Genomic DNA, 16,094 nt, shown 5'->3' on the forward strand with positions numbered 1-16,094 from the left:
AAAACTGCGATCGTCAGGGGTATCTGGCGGGGGAATAAATCAGCAAGAGTTGCTTTATCCGGCCCGACTGGCAAGAGTTGTTACAAATTCAGCTGTTTCTCCGGGCTTCAAGCTTCCGCTGGGCACTAGATAGGGATGCCCACCGTCCCCTCCGAGGTTTGCTTGCACCATTGAATCTCTTGACCAACTGCTAGGACAGAAGCCTCTGCATCAGGGAATTCAGAACTCTCGCTCCTACTCTTTCATATTGATTTGCACTGAAGGCACCGCGCTTTCCGTCACGGACCCACACACTAATCCGCAACCGATTTGCTTCCGACAAGCAGCTTAAAGAATCCTAAACACAACAGATGCTATTCAAACACCTTCTTATATAGGACTCCTGAACCTGAAAACATTATACCAATTAAATTATGGTCCAGCACTCGTAGAATTACAGCAGAAAATAGATCAGTGTTGGTTGGCCACTCAGCACCGTTGGCAATATCGCAGCTGTGGAAATGATAGTTACCCGCTTAGCTCACTACAACATTCTTTGTGCAGGTTCAGAGTATCCTAGCCAGACTAGTGTGGTGGGGTAAAGACCCCAGACTGCTTTGAGATGTTCTTACCAAACCTTATGTTGAGGGTACCAGTATGTCTGATGTGTATGTGTTACCTCATAGCTCAGGCACACTTTACGCTATTTGGATATTGATCAGACAGTGACCTACCACATGTGCAAGTAGAGCATATCCTTGCCGAAGGAGGAGCCCCACTTAACACGTCAGTAATAGGCCGGGGGAAGAGCCACCAAGCTTTGCTGAATCCCGCAGAATTTTCACAATGGGCATGGTCAATGACTGGGAGGTTCATCAAGGATTATGAATGATTGGGAGGCTCATCAAGTGATTGGGAGGCTCATCAAGGATTATGAATGATTGGGAGGCTCATCAAGTATTATGAATGATTGGGAGGCTCATCAAGGATAATGAATGATTGGGAGGCTGATCAAGGATTATGAATGATTGGGAGGCTCATCAAGTATTATGAATGATTGGGAGGCTCATCAAGGATTATGAATGATTGGGAGGCTCATCAAGTATTATGAATGATTGGGAGGCTCATCAAGGATAATGAATGATTGGGAGGCTGATCAAGGATTATGAATGATTGGGAGGCTCATCAAGTATTATGAATGATTGGGAGGCTCATCAAGGATTATGAATGATTGGGAGGCTGATCAAGGATTATGAATGATTGGAAGGCTCATCAAGGATTATGAATGTTTGGGAGGCTTATCAAGGATTATGAATTAGTCTTCACAAATGTTTGCTGTTGGAATGAACCGTGTCTGCCTGTTACAATTGATCCACACGTAAGCAAGACATGGGAGCCAATGGGCTCTCTAGATGGTATGATTTGCTTAAGGACGTGGAGATTTTCCTAATTAGATGCTGTTCTATCGATTGAATCGAACTCTTGTAAAAACGCTCCCTCTTATTATAGAATGGAACTTGCCACACTTGGAAGCAGGAAGGGAAATTTCCCAAGGACCCCAAACAAGAGCAATATTCCTGAACTAATAATGGATTGAAATACCATGGCGGGCTCCAGTTACGACGATGAACGCCCCTATACACACAAATGGACCAATGGCACTACACCCAGCATTCCCACAGTGGATCTCAAAGCTTCCACGACCTCTGGAGAGCATGTGGACTATCTAAACAACATGTCACTCAGCCCTAGGCTGCCACACTACGAATGTGCATACTGCCTTTACTACCGACCCGTTTAACGTAAGCTCAGCCAAGTCAGATGTATGCCCAAATGTAGAACCCCTCCTGGCACTTGTATGCATGTGACATGGATTTGTAAAGCAATTTCGGAATAATGGGTGGCAGCTACAGGAACGTTGGGTGACATCATGCCAGCGGATATCCCACTCTCACCGCTGGTCTGCCTATTATGCTTGTGTGTAAATGGGCAAGGATTAAACTCAGGATTTATTAGGGTGGCCTTATTACTGGTTAAGTGCAGGATAGCTTTGGACTGGCTGCAGTACTCGGGCCCTAGGCGATCTGACTGGTTGAAGGATGTGGCTAACATCTATGATCTCGAAGAAGATTCTTGTAGTTTCGTGATCTAGACTCAAAGACATATAGGAGCCGTTCTGTGATTGCTTGCGCCCATTGCAAATGAGAGTCACCACTAATGCGGGCGCAGCAAACTAATTAATCTGACTGATGTAAGCAATTCCCAGCATGCTTTGCATCATTATTTAACCCGCCCTCCACTTCTTGATATGAGAGGCACACCTGGGTGGGCGGTGGTGTAACTCCAAAACTCACAGATACGATCGTTGTTGACTATGTGTGTAACACAAAGGATTTTGGTCATTGGGGTATCATTTGGGTTTTGTCTGTTCTTCTTCTTGGACGCGTACTCTCTTTCATACATAATGTAACACAACAAACTTTACAGATATTCCCTTTGTTTCCAAATTAATAAAAAGTTTTTTTTTTTTAAAGGTACGTTTCTTTTACCATTCACTTGGCCAATGAAGCGTAATCACAAGCCAGAGGATTGGCTCCTGAGCGTCCATTCTAAGGGCCGTTTCATTCCACCACGGAATGGTGAAGTGCGGGAGACCCATTGTTCTTTTCACATCCAACCTCGAACATCACAGGCAGTAGAAGGCATGACAGGACAGGTGGTGCAAAATTATTAGGCTGTTAATAATGGGGCGCTTTGCTGGAAAAAGTGGCTGGAGCAGTTCCAGCACATCCGAGGGTTCATTGCAGGGGTAGGCAGGGCTGAGTGAATTGAATTCACCTAAAAGTGAACTGGCTGGTTTCATCAAAATGAATCAAAAGAAAAAAAGAGCAATTTTTTAAATAAAAAATAATTTGCCTTTGAAAAAAGTCAAAATCAGTTCATCCCAGTAGGATGCCTTTGCTGGGAGCTGAAACGGACCATGTTTTTGATCCATTTCCTTGCTTTGTCTCACTTGGAAAGCCATCTTACCCTGAGCAATTCCATCAGGCTGTTTAACCTGCCTCTGTCTTAGATACTTCAAGACTCTTTGGAATTTTGTAATAAACAGGTCATTGTTCTAGTTTTGTCCAAATCTTTTACAAACTTGCGGCATCCTTTACTTTGCAGGGATGGGGGACACATCGCAGACCAGTGGTGAACTGCGCATCATAGTAGACAGCGCCAAAAACCTGCCGCTAAGAGCAGATGGGACATTAAGCTCTTTTGTGAAGGGGTACGTATGCTTTTATAGACTTCCCTCGCTAATTCTTTCTTCATTACTCAAACTGCCGTTTTCTTTATCTCCGAATTATGGAATTATCTCTCCAAAGGAATGTGAAATTAGAATATGTGTAATTCGATTTTTTTTTTATGTTTTGTTTTTGAGTCTCTACAGCTGCATTTCCAAGACTACACATTGTTGGTTGGTACTCATGCTATTGCCATATATTTGCTGTACAAATTTCAGAAGCTAGGGGTTAAACATCTGGGTACCAGCGCATCAATGGATGATTTAGGAAGACCACCTGATGCACAGAGAATGAAGTTGAGAGTTGTGAAATGTTATAAAATGGTTCTAATTAAAAGGAATCAAATGTCCAGTGAGCAGAGGTGAACTTTATATCCTCCAGACTAAACCATTAGAACCTGGTTGTTTTATAAAGAAAGATGTCCTCATGTTGCTGCATGGAATACAACATAATTTCACTGTTTGGTCTATTTCCTTGTAAAGGCTGTTTTTTTGCTTTTCAATTTCTCCCTAGGAGTATTTTGTTTGGGTAATGGCTGTGCATTTGAATGGGAGTATCAATACTTCAACCCTACCCCTATCCAGCGCTCAAGTCCAAATAACTTACTTTCTAGTTATATAGTGCATCAATGAGACAATTAACGTGTGTACTACTGCCAATCGGAGACTAGAAGGTCCTATTCACAAAGAAAGTTGCCATGAATAACTCTGACTTGCCCTTCACTCAATCCTGGAGAGGGTTATTAAATTCACAAAGAATATATTATGATTAACTCTGACTAACTCATGATTACTAAAAGTAAGTCGTGAGAAACATCTTTGTGAATCCAGAAGTAGCTTAGTTACTCATTGACTCAGTTATTCGTTGTAACTTCTTTATGAATGAGCCCCCAAGCATGCACTGTAGTTCTGTATTATAAATTACGTATTGTTGTCTCATTTTTGTTATCGTATGTTATTTTGTACAGTATCACCCATGTCAGCGGACATTATACCATAAAGCATAGAACTCATTCAAATGTATATGCACTTTAATATGTTGTTTCAGTATGATAATGAAAAGAGGGATTTGGTATTTATTGGCACATGTGTACAATTTGGAATATTGTAATAACAGTGTTTGTATTATTCTGTGACTGCAATAAAAAATTAAAAACAAGTAGGAGAAGCCACAGCCAACACTCTCTTCCTAAATACCTCCCTTCTCAACACCTTCGCTCAGCTACCTCCAACTCTGTAAGGGTCAGGCGCTTCTCCAGGCAGAGAGTGGGGGTAGGTCTTTCTTCTCTGCAGGTGCCTCCCTCTGGAATGACCTTGCAGCCCCTCTCCAACTTGAGCCGGACCACCTGAAGTTCCGGTAGCAGCTCAAAACGTTCCTCTTCTCCTCTGCTTTCTCTCTCTCCCTCCCCTGCTGACCCTAGCTGACCTACCTGTCTGCCGCACTGCCTGGTTGCTTGGCTACCCTCAGAGTCTCACTGAGTAACAGGATCTCTCCTGATCACCCCTGCGCTGCCTCCAGACCTACACGCACTTAGGGGCTGTAACTTTAACCTCTATAGTCCCTTACCTCCTTGCTCTTACCCAGAGCCACGCTGCCCTGTGCTGCACTTACTCAGAGCAATGCTGCCCTTTTCCCTGTCCCTCTCCTTGGCACTTCCCCCCTACCCCACTTCTCCACTTCCCCTTGCACTTCTTGTTTTCGCACTTGCGCAAACTGAATGTCACAAGGCCTAGTAAGATCGTTTGTCTTGTCCTCCCTCCCTTGTCTTGTCTCGCCTAGAAACACTTGTGTGCAGACGCATTATAAATGACTTATCATATCAAGCTAATGGAACAGATTAATGGAAGGAGCAAGTTAAGCATACACACATTTTTATCTCAAAGAATTCGAGATATTCTTACATCTTATAAAATTGTTGGAACTGTTTTGAAAAAAGCATATTTCTTTTATAATACTTTTACTGTCCAGTCACATATTTTAAGATATGAACGCTAATTTAGTCTTACAAATCATTTTGGCTATAAATCATTTAGCGTTAAAAAAAAACATACGTGTTGACATGCTTTACAAAGTTATTCTTGTTTTACTTTTTGACACACATTTTATAAATGTTTTTATATTATTTTAATACAAAAACTGCTTATCATTTTAAAACAAAGCAGACATGCAAGAAATAGATTATTGAAAACAAAGAGGGCATGCTAATATAACAGCTCAGTGGAAGGAATTAATAAGCACAAATACATGTTTAACATTCCAAATTCAAAATGTGTGGTTCGTATTGAAGTTCCATAAAATGGCCGAATTGTCTGGCCAAAGGTTTCTAATCACCTTTTGTTTTTGTAACATTTAAGGCCATTTTTAAAGATATTCAATGGATGTTTCAATACATTGGGATTGGTTGATAAAAACAGTGATTCTAAATGTTGCACTGCCTTCAAATTGTTTTTGTGCTACCTCTTGCAGCAATGAATAATTTCAATAATGTTATGTTATTGTAATCTTAAAACTTCTTTTGATCTTTCTAAAGTTATTCCATTATTCATTTTTATTGTACTTGCAATTATTTTTCATTACTTTTGTGTGATTATAATGTTGTGTTTTTATTTTACTATTTATTGATTAATGCGCTTATTTTTCTAGGTTTATTTTGTTTTTATTACTATTTTTGTTAGTTGCACCTAGATGGCATAACCTTACCAGAGAAGAGTACCAGATAGGAGATATGTAGTGACTACAACATATGTGCCTAAAGAGAAACAATCATCACTGCTAGACTACGCCTTTTTATATTTTGAGGCTGTGTTTATCTTCCATTCATGAACACAATTCCAACATTGACTTTGACGGCAATATGCATTTATAAATATTTCCCCCAAAATGTCTGCGAAGGTTTTGAAATTTAATGGGTCAAGTTTGTGTCCTGGGAAATTAAAAAAAAAAAAAAAGGTTGCTACATTTTTGATGTTTCTACGCTGTGGTCAATGGAAAAAAAAAACAGTTAAAGGGCTGAAAAATCAGTAGTGAATTCACCAGACATCTTTTATGACTGGCTGATTGCATTAAGAGGGTCTATCAGAGCTTTAGTATCACTACTGTTTAGGTGTTTAGAGATGTCACGCATTCCAAGATGCACTGGTATGAAAAGGGGGAAGAGTAACCCACGGTCTCACCCTTACACCGAGATCCTTTTTTGAAAACATGTTTACATTGGCCAATCACTAAGTGGGTCTCAGTCTTTTAATGGGGATATACTATCTGGAGGTCAGTATTGGCAGTTCTGTGATTTTATGATTTTGAGAGCCAAAAGATCATGATGTGACATCCCAGAACTCAGAAAGCTGAGGAATGTGGATAGATTGGAGGAAAGAGAAAAGCAGCCAGGAGGTAAAGGGTTGCAAACATGCTTTCATTGGCCTTCACAGTTCACAATACAAGGAGCACCTCTTCTGCTCCTCAGTTCTCGCAGCGGCATGGCAGTGGCAGCTTGGATCCATTTTATTGGCCCCTTTTCCCCAGAGAGGGACATTGCTGCGTTCCTTTGATCTCTCTGTTGTTTTGCCCCTCCTCCCCTTTTGCGTTTCTTCTCTTCTTCGTCTGATGTATACTACTATACTTAGCCATTTTCTCCTTTAGAATGTACATAGCTGCCCCAATCTTCTGTTGCTAACTGAAACTCTATCTCATCTTCTTTCCTCCTGGTTTCCTCAGTGCATAATGGACTTGCCGCGTTGTGCGAGTATCAACCCTCTTGTGTCCACCAGTCTCTCACTCTTTCTTGACTGCCTGGCTCTCTCTTGCTCCAGTGACCTCTCCCACACTGTTATCTCCTGAGTGTTCCCCCTACCTTTCTCCTGCTCTCTCCCCTTCATGACAGTTCCTCTCTAAGTCCCAATCATACTTTTTCTCTCTGCTGTTCTCTTCTCATTGACAATTTTTCTGCTTTTTGCTTTCTCTTCTCAACCGATTTGTGGCGACTTTTCCTGAATGGGTGACAGGAACTGGTGGTAGCAACTGTGCAGGCCAGATGCCGTCAATGCTCTAAAATAACGCCTCACGAGACAGGCTGCGTCTTAGGTGGGTTTATAGTAACTGCTGGGAGCTAATGGCGCTTGATGCACCTCTTCCACTCTACTTTGGATGATGTGACTTTGACAGGGGTAGGCAATGCCTGATAGGGGGTGATGGTGCCTGATTGGGGGGGAGGTGTGTGATGCTACAATTATCCCACAATAAATAATGACTTTCTGTTTGAGTGATGACCTTGCCTGAAGCGGTGGCTAGGTTGACTGGGACGACTGTTACGCAATGTTGCCCTGCAATCACTAGTGACTGGAAGAGCTAAGAAAAATGAACACAGATACAAAGTCAGTTGGTGCTACCCATTATCAGAGTACCTTGACATCTTTAGAACAGTTTCTTGGCCCTTTATTGTAGAAGTTGGGTTCTCAGTTACTATTGGAGGCAATGGGGCCACCATTCATCTCGTAGAGTATACGTGTACAGGTTCGCCAACTGGAGGTATTTCCAACATATAAGACTAGCAATGATTCAATTCAACATGCAGATTTAGGCGGGCATCTGCAGCGATGACGCCTCTCTTCCCTTCGCAGATAAATATATAATTTTCAGAAGTGGTGGCAGAAGGTGACATTCAGGTGGCACAGTTTTTAGAAATACAAAATAAATAGCGGCCATTGGACACGCTGGTTGAATGGTTGTCAGATCTGTTTTACTCTAGGATAAGCTATTGATAACCAAGTTCCATTGTAAAGTTTTCTACCAAACCTTAAGAGGGATACATCTTCATCCCCTGATGTAAGGACTCTTGGCAAATGGGCATGGATGCAGAAGGAGGGTTCCAATGCAAGATCTGAGCGAGGAAAGGGAGTAGCTGGATAGCTATCGCTTATGTAAAACCTCAATAGGCAACAATGTATCGGCTGTTCAGATGCAAGTTGGATAGACACATTTAGGAAGGCCTAAACCATCTTGCCCTTTTCATTGTAAGAGGGATGTGGGGAGGCTCGCCGTTGCATTTGCTGGCTGTTCATTCCGGCACTTCAGCGTTGGAGACCTCAGTATCTCAAGAAATAAAGTTACCTTCTTTTTTAGGATACTAAACCAGCAGAGGAGGATGTTGCATGGAGGGGATTTGGTTTTGAATCAGGATGAAGTATTGATTAGTTTGGGGCGGAAGGATAGCTCAGGGGCAACACGTTAGTCTTGGAATCAAGACAACGCAGCCCAACACAGGTATGAATTCCGATCCTGTGCTTAGAAACCACTCGCTGGTATTTAGCGCGTTATAAAAGAACAATTATAATTATAAAAATTAGTTTGCATAAAAAGGGAGACCTAACATGAATCAATAATGGTCCAAGTCAACCACCACAGCTTGTATTAATTGGTGAATAACTTTGTTATAAGGAGGAATATAATGATTAAGTCATGTTCCCGTATCCCATTTGTAGTGTTGGGCGACAGAGCAATGATATTGCCTTTACTTTTGTTGTTGTCCCCCTTCCTATGCTTGACTTATGTCTGTGATCTTAATTGAATTATTCTAAGGCCATTGCTCTCCATAAAATGTGATTCAAATTAGACATAAAATAGGAATATAGCGTTAATAATAATAATACTCCATCAATAATGGACAAGCCTATTGTTAGCATTTATTAACAGATTCTGCACAATTTCACGAATCTGGGATTCAACGCGGCTCTGCATTATCTAAAGGCAAAGGCTACGGCTCACGTGCCGTTGCAATTGAAACTTTGGGAGCAGGTGCAAGTTGCCAAAAAGAGAGAAATACTGGTGCCCAGTAAGCGATATTGACCTTCCCTTCGGCCTCACATAATCGCATAATAAAAGCCAAAAATGTACAAAAGAAACACATGAGGAAGCCTTTATCCTTGCCAGCTTCTGAGAAAGGGGCCAATGTGTTCATGGGCCATACGCTCTCTCTCGCCGCTTGCTTGGTGCTCAGTTCAGGCATCCGTGCTGGCCAGCCCCTCCTTGGTACTGTCCTTGCGTTTGTTGTTGGGACCTCTGTTTCGCTTCTTTAAGAGTCTCCCCTCTTCATTATCTATGTCCTGTTAGTGTTCCCCTGGCTTAACTTGTTTGTTTCCTTCCCCCTTTCCGTCCCTGCGCGCTGAGGCCGGCGGGCGTGTTGCGCTTTATAGAACTTAAGTAATAATAATAACAATAATCTGTTACCCCTCTAAGGAAGATAACGTCAGAAAGGTCACCACGTATTAGGGGAAGGATTTGGGGAGAAAACAAAAACCTATCAATTTTCTGGCTTTTTAGAGCATATCTAGTTGTAAAACAAATACCTAGGTCGCCAAAGTGGTTTGTCTCTTTTTCAGGCGTCTCATTCTTCCAAACAAGCAAGAGTTGCAAGTCAGGAGTCCTGTGATGAAGAGGCAAGCCTGCCCGCAGTGGAAACACACCTTCCTTTTTCAGAACGTGAGCGCCATGGACCTGACCCAGTCTTGCTTGGACCTATCTGTCTGGGACCAAGCATCCTTTGGGATTCACGATCGCTACCTGGGCGGACTGCGACTGAGCATGGGTAAGTCCTTCCCACATCCAGACACTCATCAAAGTCACACTGGTTGCCGTCTAGGCTTGATTTACTGATTGGTTGTGCCTAAAAGAGTGCCAAAATGGTTAACGTTTTGCAATTTCTAGATGCCTTAGGCACAGCAAGCCTCAGGAAACGTAACAGCGATAGCCATCAAGTATTATCACTGTGAGCAGAAAGGGAAGGTTACATTAAGGAAGAAAACAGAACAGGGAATTTAGAGAATGCATCACGTGCTACTCAGATGCATTTGTGATTCTCAACTCAGAAATAGGCAGCACTAAAAGACTTGGCCCCGACAAACATTTTTCGTAGGAACTCTGTTTCACCCATGATCTTGGTGCTATGGCAACAGATGCCTTGGTGGTAACAAAGCTAGAATACAGTGACGTTAAGATGATGGGCATAGATTGTGTCAAGTAAAGGAGTTGTACAATAACCGCAACACCGTCATGTGACTAGAGAGGGCTATGGACCTGTGAGATAACGGACTTGCTAGAAACGTCTTGTCTAGATGTGGTGAAATGTTTAATGATAACGTTAGAGCCACAACGGCACAAGTTGAGGATCCCACGACTCAAGATTGCAAGAAAAAGATGTTTGGTGGTAAGACTGAAGATGCTTCAGCAGCTGGATTATGGAACAACCTACCCATCTCCCTCAGAGAGGAGGGGACCACTGCAATATTTATTTGTGTTTTGAAGGACGGTGGCGTGTTTGTGTGACTGTGATTATGCGTTTGAGTGCATTTGTGATGGGGAAAGTATATGTGGAAGGACGCATCTGTGTTCATGTGACTATGTATCTAAATATGTGCATGTTGTTGATTTGTATGTTTGTCAGATAGTGTTCTGGACAACAACAGTTAATGAGAAACGTAGGCTCCATTCAGAGTTGTCCCTCGATGGTAAAATCAGTGGCATTACGAAATTCCTGCCAAATTTACTGTTCGCCCAGTTTGGGGTTTGATAGAATACCAGCGTAAGTATTTCATGGGAATACTAGTGGCAGTATTTAAGGGTGAGTTTCTGCCGAAAAGCTGCCTATTGTTACCTCCACCTACTAGGCAGAGTAAAAAAAAAAAGCAAAATTGGCCCCATATTTTGGATGCTGTGTCTTGTAAATGACTGAATAATATGTTTGGCACCTTTTTACAGTAGCGCCAGTGGAGGTGGTATTTCTAAAATACCTCCTGAGGTATTCTAAAAGTACCACTTTTGCCGGTGGTAAACTCTGAGTTGGGTGGATTTTCTGAAATACTGGTTAAAGTTGTAACTTTCTCTAGTGGTGTTTCATGAAAGAAAATCTACCCAACTCTGAATGAACCCCTTAATTTGCAGTCTACTAATAATGAATACTTGAATGCTACATCTTTGTGTGTGTTTGTGTGTGTGTGTGCGTGTGTGTGTGTGTGTGTGTGTGTGCGTGCGTGCGTGCATGCGTGTGTGTGTGTGTGCGTGTGCATGTGTGTGTGTGTGTGCGTGCGTGCGTGCGTGCGTGCGTGCGTGTGTGTGTGTGCGTGTGTTTGTGTGTTTTTCAACTGTACCACAAACAATCCAACCGCCATTTCTATAAGCACCATACAGTAACATCCATAAGTGTTATTGAGGGTGCTATTAAACTCTTTGTAGTGTAACAAAAGGTGTCCTGCCCTATTGTTTTCCACATGCATCAATCTTCATTGGTTTTTAATCTAATGTTTGTGTGATACTTTAATGCCAGTTACCTTCCTAGAACAACTCTTAGTGTTATCACATATGAAGGAGTACACGACAATTTGTGGTCCTTCATAAGGCCTTTTTAAACAATTCCTTGGCCTGATTTTATTTATTTTTTACTCTTTCTGTTTAATTATTGGGCATCTCTATAAATGTCGCCTCTGGTACCTTCTCATACGTAGTACCGTTGATAAGACAACATTTAGATATCAACATGTAGAAAAAACATTCACGAAGTACATTTGTGAAAAGCTGTGAAAATAAATCTGAAAATCATAACAAATTCTTATGCAGTTTATCATTTGAACAGTTGTTTGTTTTTGTCAAGAGCATGTCTTGACCAATCCTTGGTCTACGTCACTGTAGATAGTATGTAACTTGGTTGGATGGTGATGAGTTGTAGTTGGTCCTGCACCATAGACATTTCGGCTGATGGTGTAAGCGCCTGCAACCGGGCGTTGGATTGGAAAGCTCTGTGGTTGGAGGAGACATACGTTCATATGTATCACCCACAGGCTCTCATATCTAGTGTGCAGATTTTTTATATATAAAAACATTTCTCTTTGACCAGGGGTCCTGGTTCCAGGAAGGTTAAAAAGGATAGAGGGCTTACTACATGTCCTCTTATAGCCACTGACCTTATCTGCCATCTTGTGCCTGCGGCTGTGCTCTGTTCAGGCGCGGGGGGGACTGAATTCCCTGCTATTGGGCGTTTTCTATTATGCACTTGTGTTTCTTTCTGTAGTGCATGATGTTTCTATCTAAGAGAAACAGAGAAGGGGTGCACTGCCACCGTTAGTTTATGAAGGGTTCTCTCTGAACACCACAACCACTATATGTCAGCAGTTTTACCTGAATGACGAAATGCTGTGTTCGTTTTCTGTCTTCCCGCATCTGTGTTTCAAAATGCGTGGGCTAAAGGTGAAGCACTTGGGTCCCGTTCTGTCTGTGGGTGCAAGTGGAACAGGCCAGAATGGAATCTTGATGTGGCAGGCGGATCTGTCTCATGCAGAATACTGAAAAGCTTACTTATATTCTTCAGTGTAGGAGCCTTATTAGGTAGCGTCCCGTTGTGACCCCTCTAGGTGCTCAGATGACTCTGTGGTGTTGCGGGTAGTGTTGCTGCAGCGCACCGGTGCATTCAGTCATTATTTGGTCGAGTGTTGCGCATCCGTGTGTGGAGGAAGCGTATGCGACCATTGATCCTTTCCTTCAGAGACTTGCTTTGGTTGTCAAGGGGACCTGGCAACGAATGGTACTACAAACTGTGCACACTGGAGTCCCTGGGGCTGGTGGTGGCTGTACGGATCTAGTCTGTGCTACTGCGCTTCACCAGCGTGTTGGCGAGGCTGTTGTTCATCTCGCGTGACTGCACAGACGGATGCGCTGGCCCTGTGTCCATAAGGGAGAGTCTGCAATGGGATCCAGTACTGATGTCCATGTGGTGATCAGGCCAAAATAGAGTAGAAAAATGATCCTGGTTGCTGGTCATTAGTTGGTTTAGCAACCGATGAATGTTGGTGTGAGGTCGTTGAGACCGTCGGTGGTAGTTTTTAGTTTATGAATCCACCAGGCTTCTTTATGTGATAGGGCATGTCTTATGTTGGTATTATTTCTTACAAGGTCCACTCTTTGTAATTAACTAACTCACCAGTGATCAAGAAGTTCACCAGAACATAGGGGAAGCATTCTTACAGAATCAGGCCGAGGCCCAACTCTAAAAGACATGGACATTAATTCCTTGGAAAGTAGGAGTCATGATAAGCACCTGAGGATTGTAACAGCCCACTGGTGTATGGTCAGCCAACATTCTTGTCCATGATCACAGAATCTGCCATTTAAATGTGCACATTGTTTTTGTGCAGTATGAACATGACCCTGATCCTAGGGTATTCTACCCCTCACTCACCCACTGTGGAGGCCTACTTTTGGGAGCCGCCCAGGCACATCTGCAGCATTGCTGATATCGAGGAGTGTTTCACCCCATCTAAATGGAACCACAGCAATTATTGGGGGAACAGAAACTGAGGAAGAAAAAATAAATGGGAGGGTGGGGGGACATCTGTAGTGATCACATCTACTAGACAGGGGGAAATGGGTCTATGTGTCACTGGCCCTGGCCAGTCGGCCCCAAAGAAACCTATGGGTGCAACATGTGCAGTGGCCACTTCTGAAGGCCAGGACAAGTGGGTTTAAAAGAACCATAGTGTATTGAAATATATAGTTAGCACCGTCAAAGGCTGTGCTCACTGGCCAAGGCCAAAGGCCATGGATAGTGGGCCACAAGGAAAAGTATGGGTGCAACATGTACACTGGCCACAGCTGAAGGTCAAGGCTAGTGTTCACTGAAGAAACCTATTGGTGTACCATGTACAGTGGCCACATCCAAAGACCATGACTAGGGGCCCTTGAATAAACTATGGTATAACAAAACCCTTGAAATTAATTGAAAATACTTAAGTTAAGGGACAGTTAAGGTGATCAGATTTAATGCAACAATACCCCTGAAATTCAGCGGATGTAGGAAGTGATGATCATCTTAAACTCTGCCCCTCCCCCACTCCTGTTGCAAAGCTCATGAGTACATACAGAACAGATAGGATTCACAATCCAAACAATATTGGAGGCTGGCAAGATAGCACAGTGGGTTGAGTGCTCGCTACTGCTATCTGTGTGTGATCTGCAGGTCGCAGGTTTGAATCCCAGCAAGGCCAACTCAGCCTTTCAGAATTCTGAGGTCGATAAATGAGTACCAACTCTGGTTGTGTGATATTGTATGTATATGTATTCTATGTAAAGCGCTTAGGGTTAATGGTAACACAGCATTAGATCCTAGGGGTCATCAACGGGGGGACACACAGTTGAGATTATCATCACATCCGGTGAATATATATATATATATATATATATATATATATATATATATATATATATATATATATATATATATATATATATATATGATATATATGTATGTATTGAGACAGAGAGAGAGAGGGAGAGAGAGAGAGAGAGAGAGAGAGAGAAACCTGAGGTATTCTCACTCCTAAACCCGCTGGATCCTCTTCTCAGTTGGCCAGGGAAAGGACATCACTCTTGGATCGCGACCCTGGTGGTGGAGAAGCGAGGGAGGATCACCTGGGTCCTTCAGGATTTGGGAGTGGGGTGCACACGGGCAAGACATGGTATCCCCCTTTGCCCATTGGTGATTGACTAAATCCTCCCCTGACCTTAATGGACTATTGTAAGCCAGCTCCCCTCATTTCCACTCATTTGACAATTGACAGTACTGAAACGAGGAAGAAGTAACTAAGAGTAATTAACACTATGCCATGTCACCACTTTAGTACTGGGAAAAGAAAGATGCCTGCAAAGTGGTGTGAAGGTCAGGCATATCTCCTTAATCATAGTCAGGCAAGCTCAATTGAGAAAGCACACCTGCAACTTATTAAAGGGTTGCAGGTGTATACAATGAGAGGCAGACAGCAAACACTACAGAGATGAACAGGGAGGCCTGGGTGGGGGAGGCCCACAGGGGCCCTTGTTTGAGAAATGGCAAGCAGTGAGAGTGGAACTGCTGCGAGCCGGTCTGCCATTTGCAGAAGGCCGAGATGCTGGGAACTGCAGAGAGAGGTGGACTCACAAAGCGTGCTATGGGAGCTGGGGCTCCTTCGGGCAGACTGAAGGCGGAGAAGGGAGCCATGTGGGGAGGCCATCTCTTTCCCTTTAAGCGAAAGTGCTCATTCTCCTGTGTTGGTGAGCAGACACAGGAGTCGTAGAGGGGCAGATGTTGAACCCCTAACATCAGAAGACGAAGATTGTGTGCTCTTCATTACTGTGAAAGTTATCGATGGGACCAGTGAGTTTCTGACAGATGAGAAACCCGGTATAACTTGCTTTGCAAGTGCATGAGCAGGAACATTTCCATTGTTGAAGTTTGAGATGGAATATCCTGTATTAAAGTGGTCACGTGTCTCAGAGAGAACGTTTTCGAAAGTCTCTGGTTGTTGGAAACTTAACCTTAAACAAAATAAATGCATATTGAATACCAAACTGAATGGACATTTTAAAATTAAACCGCATGAATGCATATTGAATTCCAAATTAAATGAAACCCTGAAGTTAAACATATTAAATGCAGAATGGAATAGAACTTTATGGGCCAATCAAATAATGAGGACAGACAAGGTGCCCATGTGAAAACAAATTATGGAAAAGGGTGCAAGTGTGACAGAGAGTCCTAAGGTGGGGTGCGAACAAAATACCCTCAAAGTGAACTATAATGAGTGAATGCAGAGCGGCAAGGCCAAAACTGGCAAGAGGTGTGTGACACGTGATGGCAGAGCCATGAGGCCGACAAAGAGAAGCCAGAGGAGTGTAAATCGTCACATAAAGCCTAGAGGCCGGTAAAGAGGAAATGAGTGAAGGTGACTTGGTGCACAGGAGCCAGTGCCAAAGAACCTGTGTGGGCTGAAGAGCCCAAGGATCCTGGTTGCACGACCTGTGATTGGTGGACCG

General features: G+C 43.0%; 1 protein-coding gene across 1 annotated transcript in view; it reads left to right on the plus strand.

Annotated features, from left to right (window-relative positions):
* Positions 1-16,094, plus strand: part of SYTL3 (synaptotagmin like 3) — a 778,488-nt gene that overhangs the window by 745,839 nt on the left and 16,555 nt on the right. Inside the window, exons 14-15 of the mRNA XM_069607884.1 lie at positions 3,148-3,253; positions 9,641-9,846. Coding sequence (XP_069463985.1) covers positions 3,148-3,253; positions 9,641-9,846 — 312 coding nt within the window. The remainder of the gene's footprint in view (positions 1-3,147; positions 3,254-9,640; positions 9,847-16,094) is intronic.

Source organism: Ambystoma mexicanum, chromosome 4q (assembly GCF_040938575.1).
Source record: "Ambystoma mexicanum isolate Mex_15411 chromosome 4q, UKY_AmexF1_1, whole genome shotgun sequence".
Classification (NCBI taxonomy): Eukaryota; Metazoa; Chordata; class Amphibia; order Caudata; family Ambystomatidae; genus Ambystoma; species Ambystoma mexicanum.